Source organism: Marmota monax, unplaced genomic scaffold, assembly GCF_021218885.2.
Source record: "Marmota monax isolate L192 unplaced genomic scaffold, Marmota_monax_Labrador192_F-V1.1 WCK01_AAM20220418_F8-fsc00118, whole genome shotgun sequence".
NCBI classification, from domain to species: Eukaryota; Metazoa; Chordata; class Mammalia; order Rodentia; family Sciuridae; genus Marmota; species Marmota monax.
In genome coordinates, this window is record NW_026695231.1 from 5627355 (window position 1) to 5651749 (window position 24395).

Consider the following 24395-nt stretch of genomic DNA (forward strand, 5'->3'; position numbering starts at 1 on the left):
GAGGGCCCTCTTTCGGTTTGCCTGCACCCAGCATCCAAAAGCATTTTTGAAGTTAGGCATGGTCACAGATAAGGACAGAGTAATTCATAGCAAAAAAAAAAAAAAAAAAGAAGAATATAAAAAACAATTTTTTTTTTTTATTCCAAATGAGACCTTTGGCAAGTTGGTCAAGTCCATCAGCCAAGCAGGGACCTGTGACCTAGAGAAAGCGACAGCAGGGGACAACTGGGACTGTCCCTTGGGAATGGGAGTTCTTTGGTCAGCAGTTTTTATTGTGGTCTTGTGTGCTGGCGCAGGGAATGGATAAGGCGGCTGCTTCCTCCCGGCTTGGTTGCTTTCATGTGGGGTTGCTAGTGGGGGATGCTCAGCTGTCCTTTTACTTTGTGCATTAACTGCTTCCATTTATAAAAGCACCCCAGATGCAGGTTTGTATTGTTCGGCAGTTGAAATATAAACTGCTTAAATGGTTCTGAGAAGCCGAGAGGTGGAGGGCTGTTTGCTCATGTGGAAGGAGCAGAACAGAACAACCATACTCAACCATCAAGCTACTCCTGTAAATATTTGCAGACGCCCCTTCAGAGCTTCAAAAGCTTAGGACAGGATCATTGGATGATTTGCTTAGAAGAAGAAGAAACAAAATTGACCTCATGGTCTAAGGCAGCCATAAAAAGGAAGAGTTGTATATGGACAGAAGACCACAAAGGGGAAAAAATTGCTCAAAGTTTAATAAACACAAAAGAGAATAAAAATAAATCTCAAGAGCACTTATTTACAAACTTGATAGAAGGATAAGATTGAGGCAGGCGGGCGTGAAAGATGGGTGTTTGGGGGAAGTAGAACAGGCCTGTGGGGGATCCACAGAAAGAGAAGAAAATGAACGAGATGTTTACTCTTGCTAACAACAGGAAGCACGCTAAATTAGCCTTGCTCTTCCAGGATGCTCTTTCAAAGGATGTTTGAAACTTCTGCTGTCTAATGCTGAGGATAAGTGAAGATGAATACAGCCACTCGGCCTGCAGAAGGTTCTGGCCAAGAGGGTGTGCAAAGCCAGAGGGCCTGGCCCCAGTTCTGCCCAGCCTTCTCTGTCCGGGCGTCCAGCCTGTTTTGGGTTGAGCTGGTTAGGATAGGACCAGCCTCTCCCGTCACTGGGGTGGGCATATTCTAGGGGAGAAGCAGATTTCTTTCTTTTCTGCAGTACCTTTTCAGACTGCTATGCTAGGGGGCTCCAAAAACCTTCTGTTAATACCAATTTCTGCCCACCTGAAACTGCCCACCACCTATTCCACAGTGGCAATGGCTGCAGTGGCTCATCGCTGTGTCTGCATGAATACTTTCTTTTCTCTGAAATCTGGATGCTTTGGATTTTTTTGGGTTTTTTTGTTTGTTTGTTTGTTTGTTTGTTTCTGCAACTTCTGGTTCACTAGCTACAAAGCCTCAATTCACACAGTGGTTTTACGAACCAGCATCAAGCACAGCATGGTTTGAAATTCATTTCTTCTCTGGGAACTTGAATCCAGAGATTGTCAAGTATATGGGGGAAAAGATGAGGGGAAACTGCCACAAGGGGGAAAATCTAGAGCTCTTAAGATGAGGAAATGTTCGTGTGTTCTTGGCTTTTTTTTTTTTTTTTTAAAGCATAATTGTCAGGGCATGGATTTCCCAAGAAATCATGAAAGGTGTTCATTTCTATTTTAAGCTCCACAAGAAGGCTTGTTTATTTAATAAGTTAGCATTGCCAATAGCCAGATGCCTGTGTCCTTCAAGACTCTCATTGATGACCAACTATGCAAACTGGAGCTCTTTGGTGAACTTCATGTTTGCAGAGCACTGTCCTGAATATGTGGGAAAAAAGAAAGATCTGGCAAATAAAGTCTATGCCCTTAAGATTCTTAAAATTTCTCAGGGGAAAGCAAGATAAACAAACATGATGCAGAAGTAATAAAAATTTTGCTTGTAAAGAAACAAACAACTGTGAATGATCATTTTGTCATGAAGCTACCTAATGGAAGAAAGGGTAGAAAGAAATGGAGCTACCAGATTGGATGGAGTCCTCTGGCATAGGGAAGCTAGATTTGCCCATTTGGGAAGAAGATGGTAGAAACATATTTGTCAAGTGGTAGGTCCAGTGTTGGTGCTCAATAAATGAGTGCTGTATATGAAAGCTTGGGGATAGAGTTGACCTGGTTTTGGTTTTTTTTTTTGGTCCTGGTATAGCCTCAGTTGTATATTTAAAGGCAATGGCAGATTATTTAAAAAAATAACAGCAAAACTCTAAGCAACCCATGAGCTTGAAATAATTGTGCACTCTCTGCAACTCTTTTGCATAGTTCAGACGGAGGGAATTTGTGCTAATTCTTATTATTAACTAGGATTACCTTTCATCAACAGAATTATAAATAATGAAGAATTTTAAGACTGGATTTGGTATAGCCAGCTTGCTAATATGGTTCTGTTTATTTATATTTCCTCACCATAACTTGGTCATACGTGTGTGAAAAACCAAACTATTGTAGCCAAAAAAGATGAAATACATGGGCCTGGATAAAAGTAGACTATTTGGATGCCAAACTTTCAAGGAAAAAAAATACATGGGCGAACTGCTTGCTATTTTCTTGGCACATCTGATTAAAGTGTATGCAAGGCCGACAGCTCTCTCCAGGCATCAACTGTCATGAACTTGGTCCAGTTCATAACCATCTAGGATTTTCCACCACTCCATGAACCTTCAAAGGACAGGGTTAGCTGCACTCCCTCCAATGTAGTTGGAAGTAGTTTGTTAATCTCTATTAATCTGCTACTCCTGTAACCAAGTGCACATGTTTATTTTACTTTTTGTTCTGGTTAAATTGTTAGTGGTAGTAAATTGACCACTAGAAACGAAATCATTCTGTAGATTTTTCCCTTATGGTTTGGGGGGAGGGGACTGTCCCACACCACAGTCTTTTTCGAGAGCAGCGTGGGTTTTATCATTTAATGATTGCCCTAACTCTTTACAGATGCCATCCCGCCCACTTTCTACAGACCCTACTTCAGAATTGTCCGGTTTGATGTGTCAACCTTGGAGAAGAATGCTTCCAATTTGGTGAAAGCAGAGTTCAGAGTCTTTCGTTTGCAGAACCCCAAAGCCAGAGTGCCTGAACAACGGATTGAACTCTATCAGGTAAACTTCTGTTTGGGTCATTTTCAAGGGTAAGTAGTTTGAGATTTGCAGATAAAAGACTTTCTACTCTCTTAGATTTTCTTAGCTGGCATAAACTCTACTATACATGGCGGTTGTGATATAGAGCCTTCTTTATTATTACTGTGAGAATGATAGCTTGGTCCTAATCGCTCAGGAAGGGCCCCAGAGTGCAGTATCAATCTCTGTGCACACTAGTTTAGTGGCATTCACACTACTTCAGTCCCACCTTTGGGATGCTTTAGTCCAAGAGCCAAACCCCTCATCTGGGCCGTCAGATACTAAAGCTAGATTCCATCCCGAGGAAGAAGTCAGCCGACCTTCTGCTTCTCATGCTGCGTCTGTCTCTTATTTTCCTCTTTCCTTCCAACCTATTGTATTTTTCACTCCTTTTCTTCTTTACTTCCTCATCTGTTTACTAATTTCATTCAGTTTCCTTTTTTACCTCTAATTCTACCCACACTCTTCAATCCTCTCTCCTCCCCCAAGCCCCTCTGTTCTCCATAATTTCATCTCCTCTCATCTTCCTAGTAGAGTTGGCGGGGCAGCTGTGTCAAAAGATGATGACCACGGGTCTAGATCTTGAGGTCACAGGCCTGTTCTTCAAAGCCCGTTATGTAGGTGGTGTCTACAAGACAGTAGCTTCCGCATCACCTTGGAGCTATGAGAAGTGTAGAATCCCACACCCACCCCAGAGTTATTGAATCAGAATCCACATTTTAAGGAGAATCCCCAGATGATTCTTATGCACAATGAAGCCCAACTCAACAGACAGTTAAATTACAGCATGATGTCACGTACATAGTATATGCCCTGGAGGTCCACCAGGGAGCTGACGTTTGTGTGAGACCTCCAGAAGAATCTTCAGATATATTAAAACAGGATGAGGGGTGGTCATTCTTGGCAGGAAAGGCTTGTACTAGGGACCAAATCCAGGGCCTCCTATATACTAGGCAAGTGCTCTACTACTGAGCTATATAATCAGTACCCAAATGACACAGGTTTATTTAGGGTACCTGGCACATGGTGCTCAGGGTCTGGAGATGAGGAGAGAAAGCTGCTACCCTCCAGGCAGAATATGAGAGGGAGACTAAAGAGAATTAAGAGCCCAAATCTGGAATCCCCAAGGTCAAGGAGCAGGTATGTGTGACAGTATGGTTAAAAAGTAGGCTTATTTGAAGAAGGTGAAGGAATTGACAGTCGTGTGTGCATTCAGTTATTTAGAAATTTGGATAATGAAGCTAAGAATTCCCCTTATATTTATTATGAAAATGGGAATTACCCTACATCAATGTTGTAAATGAGATCTCAGGAACAAGTTGAATGTTTTAAAACAGTTTTCAAGTACTAGTTGATATGCATGCTCATGAAAAGTAATTCTTACTTTATTAAAACGGGTCTTCAAGAGCTTCTGCTCAGGGATCTTTAAATCTTGATGTGTCTTCTGAGAGAGCACTGTGAGGTGTGACAGATGGCCAGGCCCTGGGCTTCTACTACCCAGCGCAGTGTCAGGGTGTACTTGTGTGTGTTTAGAAGTGTGTCAGACGACACTGACAACTGTCTTGTGGAGTTAGTGCTACCAGGGGTTCTTTCTACAACTCTATCCTTTCTCTACTTGACAGAGGCACTGAGTCACAGAGAAATGAAGTAATTGGGCCAGGGTCACATGGCTAGGGAGTGGCAGGTCTGGGATCCCATTCCATCTCTGGCTTCCAAAGCCCTCCTGTTCCTCACCACGTAACTATGCTGTTCATAGACAATCTATCCCTTCCTCTTTCCCTCAATAAGAGCCAGAAGAGAAGAAAAATAAGGAAAACTAGGCCAGAGGGTGGAGTGATGTTTGGAAGAGGAAGCAAAGATGGTTCCTGTGAAAAGAAGCCAGATTAAGGGTAGCCAGATAAATTGCAAGGTGATTCAAACAAACAAACAAACATGAGAACATCTCCTGTGTCTCCTTTTTTCCCTTCTTTTTTCAATTAAAACTCTCAGTTTCTGTCTGGGCTGATGACTGTATTATGGATTATTCTCTTTGATGCTGTTTCAGTTATGTGGCTTCAGTAAATTGAAGGCAGGGTCTCTTAGTTCTTGTTGCCTGCAACAAAACTGCTAAATCACTGTTATTCTTTGATATCTTGGCCTTTGCTCTGATGAGTGGTCTCTGCCAGAAGGTTTGCTGATGACTTCCCTTCCTCCCAGAGGCTATCCTGGCTCTAAGAAGGGATGCATCCAATGAGGCTGGTAAAATTACAGGAGTTTGGTGAGTTCTTAGTAGATGTGTCCCCTTCTGAGAGATTTTTGCAATAGTAACTTCTCCATGTCACAGGCAACCAGACCCACGTGGATTTGAGTCTCTTAGTTGGAAAGGGTACAGCCCAAGATGGAAGTTTTTAGTTCTTGGAAAGGTTACAACCCAATATGGAAGTTTTTAGTTCTAAGAGGCAAGGGCATGATGGTCACTGTCACAGAACACCTGTAGGAGACAGCTCCAGCAGAAAATTAAGAAAGAATCGAACCTTCTGATCTGTCTGGAACTCACCTTGCAGCAATATCACCTCCTGAAAATAGCTGATGTCCAGGAAATGAGTTAGAGAGGTTCTTGACCACAACAAAGCCCTCGTACAGCTGAGTTATCAGGAAGGCAGCTGAGCCCTTTATCCACTTCTGACCAGGTGGATGGTCTGTAGGACCACAAGAAGTTAGAAGCACGGAAGAAAGGAAAGCAGAGGAAGATACCCTGACAGCCACAGAGATGATCCTTTAGAGCTGAGATTTTGCCAGTTGCAAACTAACTCAGGAAATCAAGTCATGGAAGCAATGCCTGTTGTGGACAATTTTGCTAAATCTTCTACTGTTGATAGTTAACCTCTATTTTATCTCCTTGGCTCCCTACCTAGTTTCTGACTTCTGCTTCTGGCTTTTTTATTTGGAGTCCCACTTTTGGATTGTTGTTTACCAACTTTCCACTTGCCTCCAGCTGTCATCTAGAGGTCTTTGCAACCTTTAGTAATAAACTAACTCCCTTTTGTAGTCCCAGGACAGAAATTGATGCCTGTGATTACAGCCTTGAATTATGAAGGTGAGGCTAAATTATATTCAGGAAAATTGAACACAGGCAATAAATTTTAGAAAGGTTTATATCCAGAATTGCTGAAATATTACTTTGGAAAAAAAATGGCTTGGTGCTTAAATGGGCAGATCTCCAACTATTTGGAAAGCTTGACTGTTCAGAAGAACAAAGTCTCTAAAGTTTCTAGATGTCCTTTGATTACTATATTACCTGACATATAGTTGACATTCTACTCCCTAGAGGAAGTTAGGGAGACTGTGAATCAATTCTTAGGGTGCTGAGATAGTTGTATGAGTGATTTATTAGGATTTCTTAGATGATTGATTTCACAGTTTCCCATGTATGCAACTGTGTGTGAGCATACATGTGAGCACAGGTACTTCCTCATCAAGTGTATCTTTTATGAGGACTACCCACAGTTCTTTCTGGGAAGAAAAAGGACAATTGCTTCTGGACAGACAGATGCGGTTTCAACAAACTCTCTTGGTGATTTAGATGTGATCCTTCTCTCCTTTAGAACTGCATCTTTCCATTCTCATTTGGAGAGCATTGGGAGATTGAAGACCTATCCCAAATTTGGGGGGGTCATTCTGCCCCATACAATATTTCCTGGTACTCTTTTTAGAGTCATAATATTAGCTTGATATCCTAAAGTAGCACCTCTGAGAGTGAGCTCAGGGTTGTCTGGTCCCAGGCTATGGAAGTCTATTGGTTCTTCCTATCTGGGAGATTTGGGGACCTGAGATTTTGATGAAATTACACTGAGCTTGGATAAAACTTAAAAAACTTGGGAATTCAAGGTTTTTACAACTTTCTCCTCTTTATAAAACAGTCTGTCAGAAAGGTAGTAAAATAAAATCTTACTGTCCTACTTGGTGTAACCTCTATCATGTTAATGAATCCTAATTAGCATATACTTCTATGATCCGGATATGGCTTCAAATGTATGCCAATAATGTAGGAACTATGAGAGGGATAAAGCCCTTTCATAGATGTAGGCAAAGAGGAGAGAAAAATCAACTTTTTCCAGATAGAAAGTATCCTTGCTGGGTTTTTTTAGGTTTTTTCTTTTTTTTCTTATATTGGGGGATTAAACCCAGGGGCACTTAACCACTGAGCCACATCCCCAGCCCTTTTTGTTATTTTTATTTTGAGTCAGGATCTTGCTAAGTTGCTTAGGGCTTCATTAAGTGGCTGAGACTGGCTTTGAACTTACAATCCTTGTGCCTCAGCCTCCTGAGTCACTGGGATTACAGACGTGCACCGCTGAGCCTGGCTTCTTGCTGTGTTTTTAAAGCTTTATAACAAAGGCAGCCTTTATTGAAATATGCTCAGATAAATCTCCAGTTCTCTGGGAGTGGTTTCAAACCCACAGTCAGTACTGCTTAGCCCATCTGGAAATTCGAACACATCTTTCTTTGATTAAGTTGCCTCTATATTTATGATTAAAATCATGACTGGAGTTATAAGATAGAGGGAAAATACAAAGGCAAATCTTTTTTAAGTTGAATATCACTTGTATGGTGAGCAAGGACATCTGCTACCTTGGAGTGTGATGAATTCTCCACCGTACAGTGAAGAAATCAGGCCTGGAGAAATTATTGGCTTGTGTAAGCCAGTAATTTGTGTCCCTAAAGAATTGTGTCCCTAAAGAATTCGTTGGGGCCATCTAATAATACCTATGCTTAGATCTGCTGATCTGAGAGGACTTAGAACTCTGAGGCATTTCTAGTTTCCTCTCACCAAACCATACCCTTTCCATACCTATTTTCAATTACCTTACCACCTCCAGGATAGTAGGATTCATATCACTGTTTGGTTATGTATTTGCTAAATTAAAAAAATATATATCCAAAAATTGTATGGTCTCAAATAATACCCACTTTATTTCATTTCATAATTTGTTTATGAGTCAAAAAATTTGGTCAGGGCTTGGCTGATATATTCTTTAGTTCCATGGGACTTTAACTGGGGCTACTTGGTGGCATCCAGATGGCTGGTTTGAAGGATCATTGATGACTTTTCTCATATGCTTGGAGCTTCTCCTGGATGGCAGGAAGGCTGGACTCCGCAGGGACCCTCATTCTCTCTTCTGTCTCAGGGTGTTTCTGTGTGGCTTCCATGGAGGCTCACGAGTCTGCTTTACAAGGTGGAAGCTGCCAATCCTAGGTCAGTCTGGCCATCTCCCTCTTAAAGTTTGCCTCATAAAACTTCCACTGCTTCTCAACACTGCCACAGTGGGGTCCAAGCTCCCAATACATGAATCCCTGGGGGACATACTCAAACTGTATCCAAATCATAGGGGAGTTATGAGACTTGGGGTTAATTTGCCATTTTGACCATAATTCAAAGAGGCTGAGCCATTGATCTGAATCAAGATTCTTTTGAGCCCAACAATATGTTATTGCAGGGATATTTGAATAGATTAGACAGAGAAGTGGGTTTGGTTAATTAGAGTGCATAGTATTATGTTAGGACTATCTTCATTGTGCTTCAGTGTGTTTGCTACCTTTGGGATTTGGTGGCTACCTCTGTATTCCCTACTCACCCTTTATGAAGCAGGCTGGTGTGGTGTTCAATGTCATGGGAAATATGACCTAAGTTTTCTGAGGGATTCCTGATTCACTTTCCATTTATTGTGAGAGTGAGATGAAACAATGTGTATGTTTGCCAGGTGGAAAGTGGGTACCCAACATATGTTTTCCTTCCATGTCACCATCTTAGATTTGACTTCTGTACCTGCCATTCCTCCAGGGGAAAGTCTTTGATTGACATATCAGTGGAAATCAGTTACCAGGTCATTTTTAAGATTAGCTTATGAATTCCAGACGGCTGGATAAAATTATGCAAAAATAACTCCCTGAGGAAGCATAGTGGTGTACTGAGTTCATATGTCATACTGCATCAAGAGAAAGAGCTAGCAAAATGTCACCTTCTCATGTGAGGCGGTTATGGGGCCACAAATGTTGGCACCAGAAAGCTTAATAGAAGACACTCTGCTGGTGGGTGGCTGTTCCTCAGTGGAAGACAAATGTGCTGAGATGAAACAATCTCAGTGGGTTTACAAAAAAACCTGGATTTCTTGACTGTGGCCTTCAAAGTCTCTGGCACTATTCATTTTTATAGAGAAGTAGGTCACCCAGCTTCAGCACCACCATAAGCTTGGCAAGGGAACTCCCTTGTCTTCTGATCACTCGATCAGAACTTTGACAAATGAGAGTAAAACAAAATCTCCTCCTGCTTTCTCTGACCTCTTTCTTTCAAATGTGGCATTTAAATCCTTGTTTAAGTTACATTTGAAAATAACCAGCTTTTCCAACGCAAGGTAATCTCAGTGCTAGAGGAGGCTGGTTGCAAGGATATAAAACAGTGGCTAAATCCTAAGTCATTTATATCTATTTATTTTTTTTGGCCTCAAACTGTATACTAAATGGATTTTCAGATTTGAGGATGAAAGGGTGAATTGAAGTTTATGGAGCAAATAAGTAAACAACAATTTCAGTAGGGAAGAGTGAATTGCCTTTAAGGACATTCTGTATAAAACACCTCTGCAAAAGACTTTAAAATGTGCATCCCTAAGGCTTTAGGGTGAAAGTTCAAGGTAGATGGCCAGGGTCTGCTTTTTAAGAGACTTCAGAACTAAAAGGTGAGGTTCCTATCATGTCAAGGATCACAGTACTACTGGGGTTAATGACACTCTCCCCCACTACACATGCGAGCGCACACATGAACAGTGATACAGAGTTCAGCTTTCATTCTCATATTGCCCAAAGGGGTGTAAAAATAAAAAGAGGTCAGCCAAAAATTTGACTATCTGTTAAATTAGACTTGCAAAAAGTGCTACCCACCCCCCCCCCCCTAAAAAAAATAATTATACTGTGCTCCTGTTTTATGGAATTTTACGGCATACAATCCCCTTAATACTGAATCCTAACCTGGCGCCACATTGGAGACATACACAGCATAGAAACCACTTTAAAAAACCAGGAGGTATAATAAACACTTTGTTTGTACAAGGCTATTAATATCTCGGGGGTTTTTTGAACTGATCGTATGGCATGCTTGCCTCTTAAGGAGATTGGGTTGTTACCATTTGCAGTATATTATGATGTTACTTAGAGTCTCTGTTAACTCTGAACAGATGAGACCCCACGAGTAGTGTGAATAGAGAGTCCTTCTCCCACTTTATTCAAAGAAAAGTAGCAATCATGCAATAGTAGCTGACACTCTTATTCTTTTATTAATAGTGTGACCCAGTAACTATTGATGATTATTGATAACATATATAGTGCTTACTATGTGCTAGGCATTATATTGTAAGTGCTCTCTCTCTCTCTGTAAATACACACACATCCCCATAGTGGTTTATTTAATCTTTAGAATAACCCCGTGAGGTAGGTACTGTTATTACCCTTATTTTATAAATGAGGATACTGGGGTAGAGTGATGATTAGTAACTTTCCTAAGCCATGAAGCTAGGAAAAGTCAGGGCCAGAACTCCAACCCAGACAGAGCGCCCAGGGGCCATGCTCTAGACCACTTCACCATACTGGCAGAAGGAAGCCTGCAGAGTTGATTCCTTGTGGGTGTAAGGCATGGCTTTGCCCCTTTGGGGAATCTGAGGAAGCCCTTATGACTGAGGCAATTCAAAAAATCAAATGAAATGCAGACCAAAGCATCTACTTGACAAAGATTTTGAAAGGCCTAGGGATGATGCATGGAATCTGCTAGCTCAGTGTCTGCCTCCTCAACACTTACTGTTGTTATTATTATTATCCTTACAGTTTCCAAAGCATCCAGTTTGAATTTCTATACAAAACCATATCTTAAATTTACAGTCTGTTTAAAATCTCTTAAAGAAAGCTCACCTTACCCCCTATTGTTTTAGGTCTGGGTTCTTGGTTGCTTTCTCAGGAGTTTGCTTTAGGGTCACCTTAAAGAATATTTTTCACTCACTCCACTCATGGTGGTCTCATTCAGTTGCTGATGAGCAACTTGGGGTGAGAAGAGAGGAGAACTTGCAACCAATAAGTCCTGGTTTAGCTTTCTACCTTTTGTGTGTGTGTGTGTGTGTGTGTGTGTTGGGTGGCGGGGGGTGGGGGGCGTTACTGGGGTTTGAACTCAGGGACACTCAATCACTGAGCCACATCTCCAGCCCTCTTTTGTATTTTATTTAGAGACAGGGTCTCACTGAGTTGCTTAGTGCCTCATTTTTGCTAAGGCTGGCTTTGAACTCCTAATCCTCCTGCCTCAGCCTCCCAAGCTGCTGGGATTACAGGCGTGCACCACCGCACCTGGCCTCTACCTTTTTTACTTACTAGCTTTGTAGTCCTACAAATCACTCATCTCTCCGAGCCTCCGTTTTTCTTCATAAAATAGAGATAGCAGTTTTGTCTAGTGAGTTACCACGAGGATAAACCATATATAAAGTGTGGCACATTAGATACAGAAGCAGTGGATTATTATCAGAATCTGTCTTGTCCTCTAGAACACGGTTTCTATCTCCCCTAGAGTTGGCTAATGCTTATGGAGCTACTCCATGACAGTGTCAATCATCTCCGATTGGACGAGGTCTGATTCATTTCCTGTTATCAGTGGAAAAGAGCAGACTTACGGGAGCAGCCGTCATTTTATTATTCTGTTTGCTTTTTCAGGTCTCTAAGGGGAGCCACATGGGCTGGGGGTTGTGATGTATCTTGCTTTTCGTTTTGAAGAATGATTATAGAGCGATTGACCCCAGTGGTGATGCTTTTTACCTCATTCCCTTGTCCCATAACTACTTTTTTCTACTCCGCCATCCCACAAATGGACTGGATTCTTTGCCGCTTGAATCGATTTTCAGTAAGTCCCCACCCACCACCCCATCCTGTTGTAAATGTTCAGTGTGCCGTCTTTCTTTTCGGTAATTTCCACTAGGGCAAAATCTGTTCCAAGGCAGGATGTGTGCTTCTTTTTTTTTTAATGCCACGATGATCAGAATACTTTTTGCCACTCCTGTGTTCAGAAGATCAAACACATTCTCGAGAATTCTTTCAGCAGGGATGAATATCAATGTTTGAAAGGTATTGTTGATTTTTTTTAGAAAATTGCCAAGGTTCTAAGCAAATAGTTCAAGCAAATAATTAAATTGATCTTCCTAGTTTTTTGTTAGCTATATTTGAAATCCAGCCTCTTCCTGCGTCTCTGTTGCTTCCTCCCTCTCACTTGGGTTATTCCAATGGCCTCTTAGTCCATCTCTTGTTTCCCTCAGAAAGCACTCAGCACTCCCTGAGGAGATGTGGGTCATGTCAAAATCCCCTGTTCACCGTAGTCACCCTACTGTTCAGTGGAACACTGGCACCTGTTCCTTCTATCTGGTATAAATTTACCAGCCTCCCTCTCCTCCCCAGCTTCTGTAACTACTATTCTACTCTATTACTATGAGATCAACTACTTTATATTTCAAAGCAACTAGAAGAGAGGATTTTGAATGTTCTCATCACAAATCAATGACAAGTGTTAGAAGTGATGGATATATATGCATTGCTCTGAATTTATCATTACACAATGCACATGCATCAAACACTGTACTCCATAAGCATTTAAAAACTAAAAAAAAAAAAAAAACTTCTTTTAAAAGCCCCCTGTTCTAATCCCTACAATGGCTTCTTATGCCACCGACTGTGCCTTATGCAGCTGCCTCCACCTGTCCCTTCTTTGCCTGCTCCTTGACTGTAACCTCTCTGACTCATGCGGCTTCCACTTGCTGACCTCTTTGCAATTTTTCAAACACTCAGAGCTCATTTCTTCCTGAGGCTTGTGGCCACCGTTCCCTCCATCCACAGTGCTTGTCCCCAGCTCCCCACCTGGCTCACTCCCTTCATTCCTTTTGGTCTCTCCTCACATGTCTCTGACTCAGGGGGGCCTTTCCTGGCTCCCCTGTCATCTCAGTGTCTCTCTGCCCAGTACGTTCAACCCCATTCTCCACTGTACTCTTCTCCTTGATACTTTTCTTCAATATTTGTACTTGATCTTTTGCTCCATCCTTAGGTGGTTTATGGTGTTATCTCCACTAATGGAGATAAACTTCTGAAATGGTTCTTGTGTAGTGGGTGATTAATAAATGTTTTTGAATGAATTTATGGAAAATTTCAAAAGATTCAAGTACAAGGAATCTTGTGAAAATAAATATTCAACTTCATGCAAAGGGTTTTTTTTTTTTTTTTTTAGAATTTTTTCTTTGTTCTTTTTAGTTATACCTTACAGTAGAATGTATTTTGACATATTATACATACATGGAGTGTAACTTCCCATTCTTGTACATGGTGTGGAGTTTCACTGGTTGTGTATCATATATGAACATAGGAAAGAGATATCAGATTCATTCTATGGTCTTTCCCATTCCCATCCCCTCTCCTTTCCCCTCATTCCTCTTTGTCTAAAAACTATGGAGTGCTTCATGAATTTTTATGTTGTCCTTGCACAAGGGCCATGCTAATCTTCTTGGTATTGTTCCAATTTGTATGTGCTGCCAAAGTGAACACCATGAAGAAATTCTTTTAAGAAATGTTACTTGTTTATTATGATTGGGAAATTCTACATTTTAAAGAAGATATGGGTCAATATTTATGAAGAAAGAATGTATATATCTACCCATTTTTTGTATTATTTATTCATGGCCAATTCTGGTGAAATAGATAATAACAGCATAGGTTAAAAAAATAAAGTTACAAGTTAATGAAACAGATATTCTTGAATAACTACTATGGTTTAAATATAGTTTATTCCCTAAAGGTTCATGTGCTGGATGCTTAGTCTCAGTGTCACAGTATCAAGAGGTGATGGAACCTTTAAGATGTGGGGCTTAGTGGGAGGTAATTAGGTTATTAAGGTACTGCCTCAAATGTGGTTTATTTCTGTCTTGTGGGTGAGGGTTGTATAGTGCATACTGGATTAGTTACCTGAAAGTAGGTTATTATAAAGTGGCAGCACCCACGTTTGTCCTCTTCTGTTCATGCCACTCACCACTATTGCCACCAGCCATGTTGTGAAGTAGTAGAAGCTCCTCAACCAGAGATCAATAAAATGTGACTGCCTAAGCTTAGACTGTGAAACCATGAGTCAAATAAACCTCTTTTCTTTTAAAGTATCCATCCTTAGGTATCTTATTATGAAAATACAAAATGAACTAATATAGTAACTCATAAGCTCTGTATATTTGTAGAAAAACTACACAGTTTCGTTATTGTATAGTCAACTGTCCCTAAATTAAAGTGTTTGGCTGAATATTAATAGGGATTTAAATTTAGTACAGGTCCTATATGTCTTAAGAGCTAGGAGAATGGAAAAGGATGTTTGAAGGGTGTTTCCCAAGCATGTGTATATTGAAGTCAGAGTGGAATTGGAAGGTGAGGTCAAATAAAGAGATCAGAAGATATGGCCTCAGAGAACTCTCAGATTGGTTGTAGAGATTCCCTCCATGACAGGAAACAACTGGGTAACTGTCAGAATCCATAGTGTGTGATGGAGCTGCAAGGATTGAGAGAGTTCAGCCCGGAGAAGAGTGTTATCATGTTGGCTTAGTTTTCCTTCAAATTTTGCCGTTACACATTGTGCAACACAATCTCTTTCTTTGCCTGCACTGAGGGACTTCTTCCTGTTAAGTCTTTTTCTCTACTGTGTCGTTTCTGCATGATGGTCTCATGAACGCGTTTGAGCTGTCACATCTGAGAGACAGTCCATTCACACAAAGTACTCCTTCATCCTGTAGACCTGTGAAATGAATTCCCTTATTTATGCACACATGAATAAAAGCCCATCTGTAGAGAATGGGAAAAAAAAGAAGGAAACATATAGAATTATAAGGTGTTTCATCACAGAAGAGAGATTTTCTTGTATGTGTGTGTGTGTGTGTGTGTTTAGCTTGAAGAGGTATCTAATGACATGCCCATAAAGATCATTAAAGATCTGCATATGCTCTACTTTATCATGACTGCACATTGGAATGTATAATATAGGTACTTGTCAATGTGCATAACTATGTACCGTGAAGAGACTTAATTTGGTGACCCAATAATGTATCTATCAGAGTTCTAAAGAGGCTGTATTTTTTACTTGCTTCCTTCTTCTGAAGCTCATGTATATTTCATTTGGGCCGACTGTGCAAGCTCTCGTGAAGTTCTTGCCAGGTTTATTTAGGACATCTTAGGTGCAGTTCTGAAGGAGCCATGGCAACTGCAGGACATGATGATGGCTGAAGCAAGGTAAGTACTGGGTCTGCTAAACTGCTTTTGAAGAACGATAGTGCATTATGTTGGTTTGTTAGGCAGCTCTGACGTGGCCCATGTGGTCAAGCAGGCTACACTAAACAGGAAGAGTGAACTACATTAGTGCCAAGGCAGAACAAGCAGTCTTCCCCAGTTCTAGTTCTCCATAAGGCCCTACTTTCTATTACCAAAATTTCTTTCTTGCTCTTTCTCCCCTATTTTCATTGCCTTCCTAAGGTGGGATAAGTTGAAAGGTTAAAATACAGTGTAAAATTGCCTATACCATTTGGTGATTCTGACCTCCTTGACATACCTCACCTCTGTGGGGCTACATGGATGCATATAAAATGCCAAGAAGCTTTTATCCATTGCAGTAAAAGACTGTTCATGGGCTTGTCACTTGATCACGTGTGTCTTTCTAATGAAGTCTGTTAGTTGATGAGAATTTACCAAGCAGGGGCTGTGTATGGAGCTGTGGAGAAGACTCTGTGGGGTAACAAGAAAGAGAAAGAACGTTCCTTTCCCTGAAGGACTCCACAGTGAGACTGAGCATTTAGAACACACTCAACATAGCATAACTTGTGAATACCCACTCTTACGGGGTAGCCAGACCAAAAAAAAAAAAACAAAAGATTAATAAGTATGTTGATGTTCTGATTCTCAGAATGTGACCTTATTTGGAGATAGGGCCATTGCTAATGTAATTCGTTAAGATGAGAGTCATATTGGAGGAGGGTGGGTCTTGAATAATCATATGACTGGTGTTCCTATAAGAAGAAGATCATGTGGCCGGGCATGGTGGCGCTCGCCTGTAATCCCAGCCACGCTGGAGGTTGAGACAGGAGTATTGTAAGTTCAAAACCAGCTTCAGCAACTTGAGCAAGGCCCTTAGCAACTTAGTGACACTCTATCTCAAAATAAAAAAAAAAAAAAGTGGGTGGAGGGGTTTGCTGAGGATGTGGCTCAGTGATTAAGTGCCCCTGGGTTCAATCCCCAGTACCAAATAAATAAATAAAGAAGGCCATGTGAAGATGGAGGCTATACAAAGATGAAAGCAGGGACCAGAGTTGTGTGGCAGAAGCCAAGGAGTGCCAAAGATAGCCAGCAAACAACCAGGAGCTGGAAGGAGCAGGAGGGAAGGGCCCTTTCCTAGGGACCTCAAAGAGAGCATGATCCAGCCAACACCTTGATTTCCAGCCCCTAGATCTGGGAGAGACAGCATTCTCTCATTTTAAGCCACCCAGCTTGTGGTACTTTGTTACTCCAGTGCCAGGAATCAGATTCATCAATAGCTTGGCCTTGCCTGACTCCTATAAGGCAAACTCTTCAGAACCCCAAGTAAGCAAGTTCAGAAAGGGCAAAAGGCCACTGAATAGAAAGTGAGCACCTTTATTTGCGCCCCCTGTCTAATGAGCCAGCATATCTCTATTACCTGGACTGGGTTCTCTCGGTGCTCAGGATCCCTGCCAGTCTTAACAGATGTTGAGATGAATTTTTCTATCATATTCTTGCTCCAGGAAACTCCCTGACTTCCCTGAGCTAGAGTAGATGTCCTGCTTCTATCCGCTCATTGTGCCCTGTGAACACATGGCTTTAAATTCTTAGGGAGATGTTTGTATTCCCTTACTATTCAGTGAACTCTTTTAAGAACAGGGACATTTCATTGTCCTGTAATTTAGGTGTCATGCTTTGCTTACATCTGGTCTTTAATATTTGTTGAACCACATCAGAGAAACTAAGCTATCAAATAAATTCAAACAAGTGAAGAAAGGAAGACTCAGTGCATACTAGATGCTCAGCTGTTATTCTGAGGATGAATGAATGACTAAACAGATTAACCAAGCATGTTAAGTAGTTCAGCACCTCTAGCTATCATCATCTATTATTTTTCTGTCATTATTATTTTTTTACTCCTCCACAATCAATGAAAGCCTTCTGGAGTAGGAATGTTGGTGTGGTATGTTAAAGTATCACTTGTTCCTCCAATAGATAAGCCCAAGAGTGTGTTCAGGGGTGCGCTTTGTGTGTCTGTCTCTGTGAGTTAGGATTTCAGTAGTATTAGGATTTCAGCTCACAGAGTCAGATTCTTCTAAGATCAAATCAGTGAATATATATTCCTTATCTGCTAGTGCCAGCAAACTAGAATATAAGAGTGTGTGGAGATTTAATTAAGTTTTTGTTTCTGCCCATCTTTGAGGAGCTTAGTATTCCATTGGAGGAAATAGACATTTATATACATACATAGTTACCCTCACAGTATGCGCAAGGGGTCAGATATCCAGCATTCAGTAATTACATGGGGAGCTAGGAAAAGAAGTCTGACTTTAGTTTATACCGAAAGTAAACATTTCATTGAAAAGCTGGAGTTGAAGTTTGAATTTGAAGAATGGAAAGTTTTCTCTTTTTTTTTTTTCTAATTTAGTCAAAAAAATTTTTAAGGTAAATATCAGAGGTAGGAGAAAAGCATTCTGATAGGGTTACTAGTCTAAAGACAGATTTTAGAATACATAATATATGTTTTAGGGATATTATTTAGCTTAGGCTTTCCAGAATGAAAGGTGAGTCTAGAATGAGAGGTTGGTAGCCAGTTGTATATTATATCAGTTATACTATATGCACTAAGCATTAAAAGCTTCTGGAAGTTTCTGAACAGGAAAGGAACATAATTATAGCAAACATTATGAATAGCAAACACTATGATTGGTACGTTGCCTACTCTGGGACATTCAATGATCTCAACAATGTAAAAGGTGAGTTTGAAAATCAGATTCATCAATAGCTTGGCCTTGCCCAACTCCTAAGCTTCTGAACCCTTCCACTATGCTAACAATCTTCAAGGACAGTTGGCACAGCTCTATGGATTCTTCAGAGAACCTAAGGGGCCACTGAGGAAATGGAATGAATAGTCAATTGGCCCAGGTGGGTGGACTCCTGGTCTAATTAGTCCTCACAATACACTTCAACTGGTGAAATTGAACTTTCCTTTGCTGTATAAAACCTGCCACAGAGTGTTAATTAAAGAAACAGCCAACCAGGAAGGAAGTAACTGAGGATCTGGGAACAGGTTCCAGTTTTGGTCTTATGATATTTAACGTTGTCATCACCAACCTGATGAAGACATTGGATATGCAGTCACTAGTACTATGTGGCTGCAAAGGCTAGTTTACCTTTGCAAACTTAAAATTCAGAGATCATGTAATAAAGTACAAAATTAATACAGACATACATATTGTTTGCATTTGCTTCCAAGAGAGAGAGAAAAAAAAAAGAATTACATAAGTATGGACTACAGTAGTGGCATTCGGAGTGGTCCCTGAACCAGCAGCTTCTGCCACATGTGGGAACATGTTAGAAATGCAGATTTTGGGTCCCAACCTCATTCTGTTAAACCAGAAGTTCCGGGACTGGGCTCAGCAACCTGTGTTAATGAGCTACTCAGATGGTTTGGAAACAGGCTAAACTTGGAGGCCAATCTTCCCTTCCTGCTTGCCTTCCTTTATTTCTTCCTCTTTATTACCTCATTACAGAAGGGATTTGGAAACATAATGACAGTCTGTGTATAATAACAAAAAAAATTGCTATGTCTCAATGGTGTGATGCAGCTACTGCCAAAAGTAAATCATTTGCATTAAAAGTATTGTTTAGAACAAGGTGGGTAACAGCAGCTACTTGCAGGTCCACGTTTTCCATTCTGGATATCCTCCATATACTGCTAGACTTTATCTGGAATATGTTGAGAAACTAATTTTAAGAAGGATATGGAGAAAAGGCTTGGCAAAGATAGTGAAACACCCTGAACTTGTCCTGAAGGAAGCAGTTGAAGGACACCACTGTTGTGATTGGGACCAGCCATGGAGAGGAAAGAGAAAATGCACTATTGGAAAAACCCCTGGCTGGCATTAAAAGGGCCACATGTGCATCCAGGTTCTTCTTGCTGGGTTTTGCACCCAAGTAATTCAGGCTTCTTTTCCTTTAGCTATAGAATGTAGAGACTAAAAGCCATCATATTTACCCCGTGAGGTTTTTGTGAAGACTGAAAGACATGTGAAGATGTCTGAAGAGCTACAGTGATTGGGCAAGCATGAGGCAGTGGTGCTACTGAGACCACTTGATGGGAATTTCAAGTCCAAGATCTAGAAGAATATGATCAATTTGAATTGTCCAAAGTGGGATGACCTTTCTCATAAAGTAGAGAGTTCATTGTGCTTAGACAAAGACATATTAGAGAGTGAGTTGTGTTGGGTTGGAGCAGATGGTCCCTAAGTGCCTTTCCAATGCTTGTGATTCATGTCACTGAAGTTAATAACTCTGGGTCAAGCAGATCTGAGGGAATCGTGCTCATAGCCAGCAGAGTGAATGTTTAATTCAACATTTGTTAGTCACTCTGTACAAGTCACAGCAAACACTTAAAATATTTAAGTACATTTAAGGATTAAATACTGTTGAAGTACTAAAAACATTAAGTGCATTTAACACCAAGATGGACTAATACTAATTACCTTGATGCCAGTTTTTTTTTTTTTTCTACAGAGCTATTGTTATAGTCCCTTTCCATTAGAATTCTGATAGAAATACATCCTTGGTCTCCTGTAGGACTGTTAGTATCTGATTATTAAAAGTTAACATTGAATCCCAATATTTTCATGTAACTCTGTGATGACTCATAGGAGTGTAAGTGATGTCACTGTTGGTGTCTCAGCCAAATCCTGGCTTGACTTATACCATTATTTCTTTAAGTCCAAGGTTTTCTCTGGCTATAATTTTGCATCCAGACTTTTACTTCTTTTTTTTTCACCCCCAAACTATTGGGTAATATGAGTGACTTTCACCTCTATTCAGTCTCTGGCTGGCTGCTTGCCAGTGGTGGAGAAATGAATGAATCCTTTTGTGTAAGGGTTTTGTAACTCAGTGAAGAGTTTAGAGCCTTTGCCAAAGGAGATATGTGAGTATTTTGCACAAGTTATATATAATATTTATATACTAGTAATGTAAGTTCACCAGTATTGAAACACCTCTGTGGGTGGCAGCTAAGCCAGAGACAGCTAAATCTCATTTTCCATACTTTAGAAGCCCTCGTTTCTAGTTCAGTCAGGAACTGTTGTTGGTCGGCTGTTTAATTAAAAAAGAAGTTAAAGTAACCGAATACATAGACATAAGAGAAGAGACACAGAGAGATGCAAACCTTAAAGTTTTTGAACTTAGGACAAATGTATGTGAATAGATGTCTATATGTACATATGTACACACACACACACAAACTTACATGCTGAGGCCGAGTTTTTTATAACAGGCCAAGGAATTTTCTTTGACATAGCAGTGCCAATTGCTAATCTGTGCTACATTTTTTTGCATGAACACATTCATAATGCATCATATGATTTCTGGTTTTTAATTAACTTGAAGTAGATAGAAGCTTAAGAATAATTGCTGAACACCCTGAGTACAGGATTCTTCTAGATTTTTATCCTATTATTTCTTTTTTGTTATGTATTTTATAGCTATCTCCCTCACACCTAAAATTAGGGAAAAAAATGATTGTGGTAAAACATAGAATAAAAGCTACATTTTAACCATTCTTTATACAAGTCAAGAACATTAACTGTGTTCACAATGATGTGCAGTAATCATCACTATCCATTTCCAGAATTTTTTTTTAATCTTCCCAAATAGAAACTATGAACTCTTTAAACAGTAAAGACCCATTACCCTGTACTCCCAGTCCTTGGTAACCTCTATTCCTCTTTCTATTTCTGTAAATTTTGCCTGTTGTAGATACTCACGTAAGTGAAATCATGCAGTATATATCCTCTGTATCTGGCTTATTTCAATTAGTTTAATATCCTCAAGGTTCTTCTTTGTTGGAGTCTGTGTCAGAAATTTTCTTTCTTTTCATGACTGACAAATACACTTCTGTATGGTATACTACATTTTGTTTATCCATCATCTGTCAGTGGACATTTTCCCCCAGGTTTTGGCTATTGTAAACAATGTTTCCATGAATATTGGTGTAGAAGTATCTGTTTGAGTCTCTGTTTTTAATTCTTTAGGATCATGCCCAGGAGCAGAATTGCTGGATCATATGATAATTTTATGTTTACTCTTTTGAGGAACTGCCAAATTGTTCCCCCCCCACCAAAAAAAAAAAAACACTTTCTCTTACATCAGTTTGTCTTTGTGAAGAATTTCCATGACTTTCAACCTGGTTTTCACAGAAGCAACAATTGTCTTTTCTTCCAGTCCTGTATTAATCAGTTTGAGCCATTTAATTAAATTTTATCATCACAATAACAAGTCCAAGTGTTTAGAAATGCATACAATTAATATTCACTAAGTGTACAACTCAGCTGGCAAGACCAGCAGTGCTTAGAGAGTAAGTTTTCAGCCTTGACCCCAGAGTGCTGTGGGTACCAGCCAATACAAAGAACAGATCGTGGAATGGATGGAGTAGACTGGTTAATCAGGCTAGTTCAGTGCTTGCAGGTGAAGAAAGCTTCTGCTACTCACCTAAATTGACCTTGTCATGATAAAATATGTAAGAAATTATTATGGCAGAAACTAGAAAAAAAAATCAGCTGCTCTGGAGAAAGGCAGACTGCGAAGGCTAAAATAGAGTGAGAAGTTGGCTGATCTGGTCAATTTTGTATAAATTATTGAATGTAAGAAAAGACTAACGATCAAGAGCAGCAGGTTGTTTTCCCAGGCCACTTCCCACTGCGGATGATAAATGAAAGAGAAACAGGGGAAAGGGAGTTGTACATATTCTTAGGAAAAAGATAGCTTTCAAATTAAGATTCCATGCTAAGATGTGATTAGAATGTGTCCTCGACCATTCCAAAGTGAAATCATGAAGCTATAGAAGGAATACTTTTATATAGCATCTTCCATCCTTGTTAGCTACCCAAATGATTAAAGGCTTGAGAATTGCCCCTCTAAATATGGCCTGAAGGAACTGGGTTTATTTAGCTTAGAGAGAGAAAGCAAGCATGCTGAGGGGGACTTAATAATAGTCTCTGAGAATATGAGGGATATTCTCTGAGTGATGGAAAGCAGCTGTTTCCTGTTTCCACTAAGGACTGCATAAGAAGAGTGGAGTTAAATTGCAGCAAGTGGGTGTAAGGACTCCTTGTCCATAAAGTTCAAGACAATAAGCCCACAAGACTAAAGTCACTTCTCTGCCTCAGAACTATAATAGCGAACTCTTTTTGGGGGTGATTTACATGTAGCCTGTTCCTGAATCTTGAACTAGTAAAACATCTAGACGACCTTTCACCCTTTCAGAGTATGAAGTTGTTCATTGTCTGAGCTGGCTGATGCCCTGATTGTGGAGGAAGCCATTATCCTCAGTCTTTCATGATATTTAAACCAGAAAGAACTCCAGTCTCTTTGCTCCCTTTTGTTGTGTTTTCGGAGCAAGATAATCCAGATTTATTCCTTCTCTATGAGGTAAAGAATTTTCATAGACTTGCCAATATGTATTTTTATTGTCCATTTGGTCAGTATGGTCATGATTTATTTATTTAAAAGAAATGCAGTGTCTTCAGTGATATTGAATATTATATATATATATGTGTGTGTGTGTGTGTGTGTGTGTGTGTGTGCGCGCGTACATATATGTCACATATGTCATGGGCATTTAATATGTGATACATTTATTTTGATACATAATTAAACTATTAAATCATTATGTGATATATATCACATAATAATGAAAGCAATATTTTAGGACCATAGAAAATATGCAAAACATTATGTAATAGTGCATCACTACAGGAGATCAGCTAGGAGAAAAATCTAAAGACAGAAAAAGGAGTTCTGGGTATGTTATTAACTTTTAGCCAGTAAGACAGATGGAAATGCCTGAGAATTTCTTCTCAAGCATTATTTTTATCCTTCCTATCCTATGTTAGTTTAATTATGCCATTTATTCTGAAGTGGATAAGTAGTGTCTTACTTGCCCAACTGGGAGTTATTTTCAAGGCAAGCTTTGATTCCCAGAGGACTGACTGATGTTAAGCAAAGTTACAGCTTTATGTCAGCATTAACTGTGTGTACATTCCACCATGGTATATTTTCATCCTGTACCGACATCTATTATAATCTTATTTAAAGATCTCTGCCTTTATTATTAAATGTGTTCTGCCATCTGGAAAGGGGTCAGGGTGAATCATGATCTGACTTTGACTTCCCTAACTTTTTTTTTGGCTTTCCAAATTCCAGCACTGAAGTAGAAAAATGACTTAGAGTTGCTTTGTATCCTCTTTCTGTGCTTGTTCACTGTGAGGGACTGAGGGACTTACTTCACCCCCCTGAGTTTCTGTGTCTTTAATCTACCTTACAGCAATATTTTGAGGATTACATTAAATGAAACAATGTGTGCCAAACCCAGAGCCTGTTGTGCCCAGCCCCCAGCCCTCGAGTCATGTTTATTTGCTTCTGTAATTCACAAAAAGAATCATTTGCCTATTGAAGGATCATGATTGCTTCTGGATTCTCTTTATTTATAGGGGTTCTTTGGACCATTGGGGCAGGCCTGTAGAATATGATTTGTGAAAAATTCATGAGGACACCCAAGAGTCCAATCATAAAATCTCTTTCCTCTTTTATACTTTCTTAATCCAGAAAAAATGGCTACTATAATGCCAAATATTCTTGTGTTGTCAAATCACCTGGAATAAATTGTGTCTACACACTGACAGGGAAAATGCATTTTAAAATCAATAGGAAATCACACTTTTTTTTTTTTTTTTTGCTTTGCAAGGCTAACAGAGAGTTAATAAATTATCTAGATCTTCAGAGAGTCACTTAATAGACAATGATTCAACTGAGTCCTATGCTTTGAAATGCTATCAAGTTGAAAGCATGATCCTTGACTTGGAGAAGCTTGTAAACTTGTAGAAGAGACCAA

At 39.9% G+C, this 24395-nt stretch overlaps 1 protein-coding gene and 1 non-coding gene across 4 annotated transcripts in view; one reads left to right on the forward strand and one right to left on the reverse strand.

Moving 5' to 3' along the window:
* Tgfb2 (transforming growth factor beta 2) overlaps window positions 1-24395 on the forward strand; it is an 83843-nt gene that overhangs the window by 48985 nt on the left and 10463 nt on the right. For all 3 annotated transcript variants that reach the window (XM_046438476.2, XM_046438478.2, XM_046438477.2), the window contains one exon: window positions 2997-3160. In XM_046438476.2, coding sequence (XP_046294432.1) covers window positions 2997-3160 — 164 coding nt within the window. The remainder of the gene's footprint in view (window positions 1-2996; window positions 3161-24395) is intronic.
* Window positions 13666-13768, reverse strand: LOC124088742 (U6 spliceosomal RNA). The gene has a single exon (XR_006850453.1). It is a non-coding gene; the product is annotated as a U6 spliceosomal RNA (small nuclear RNA).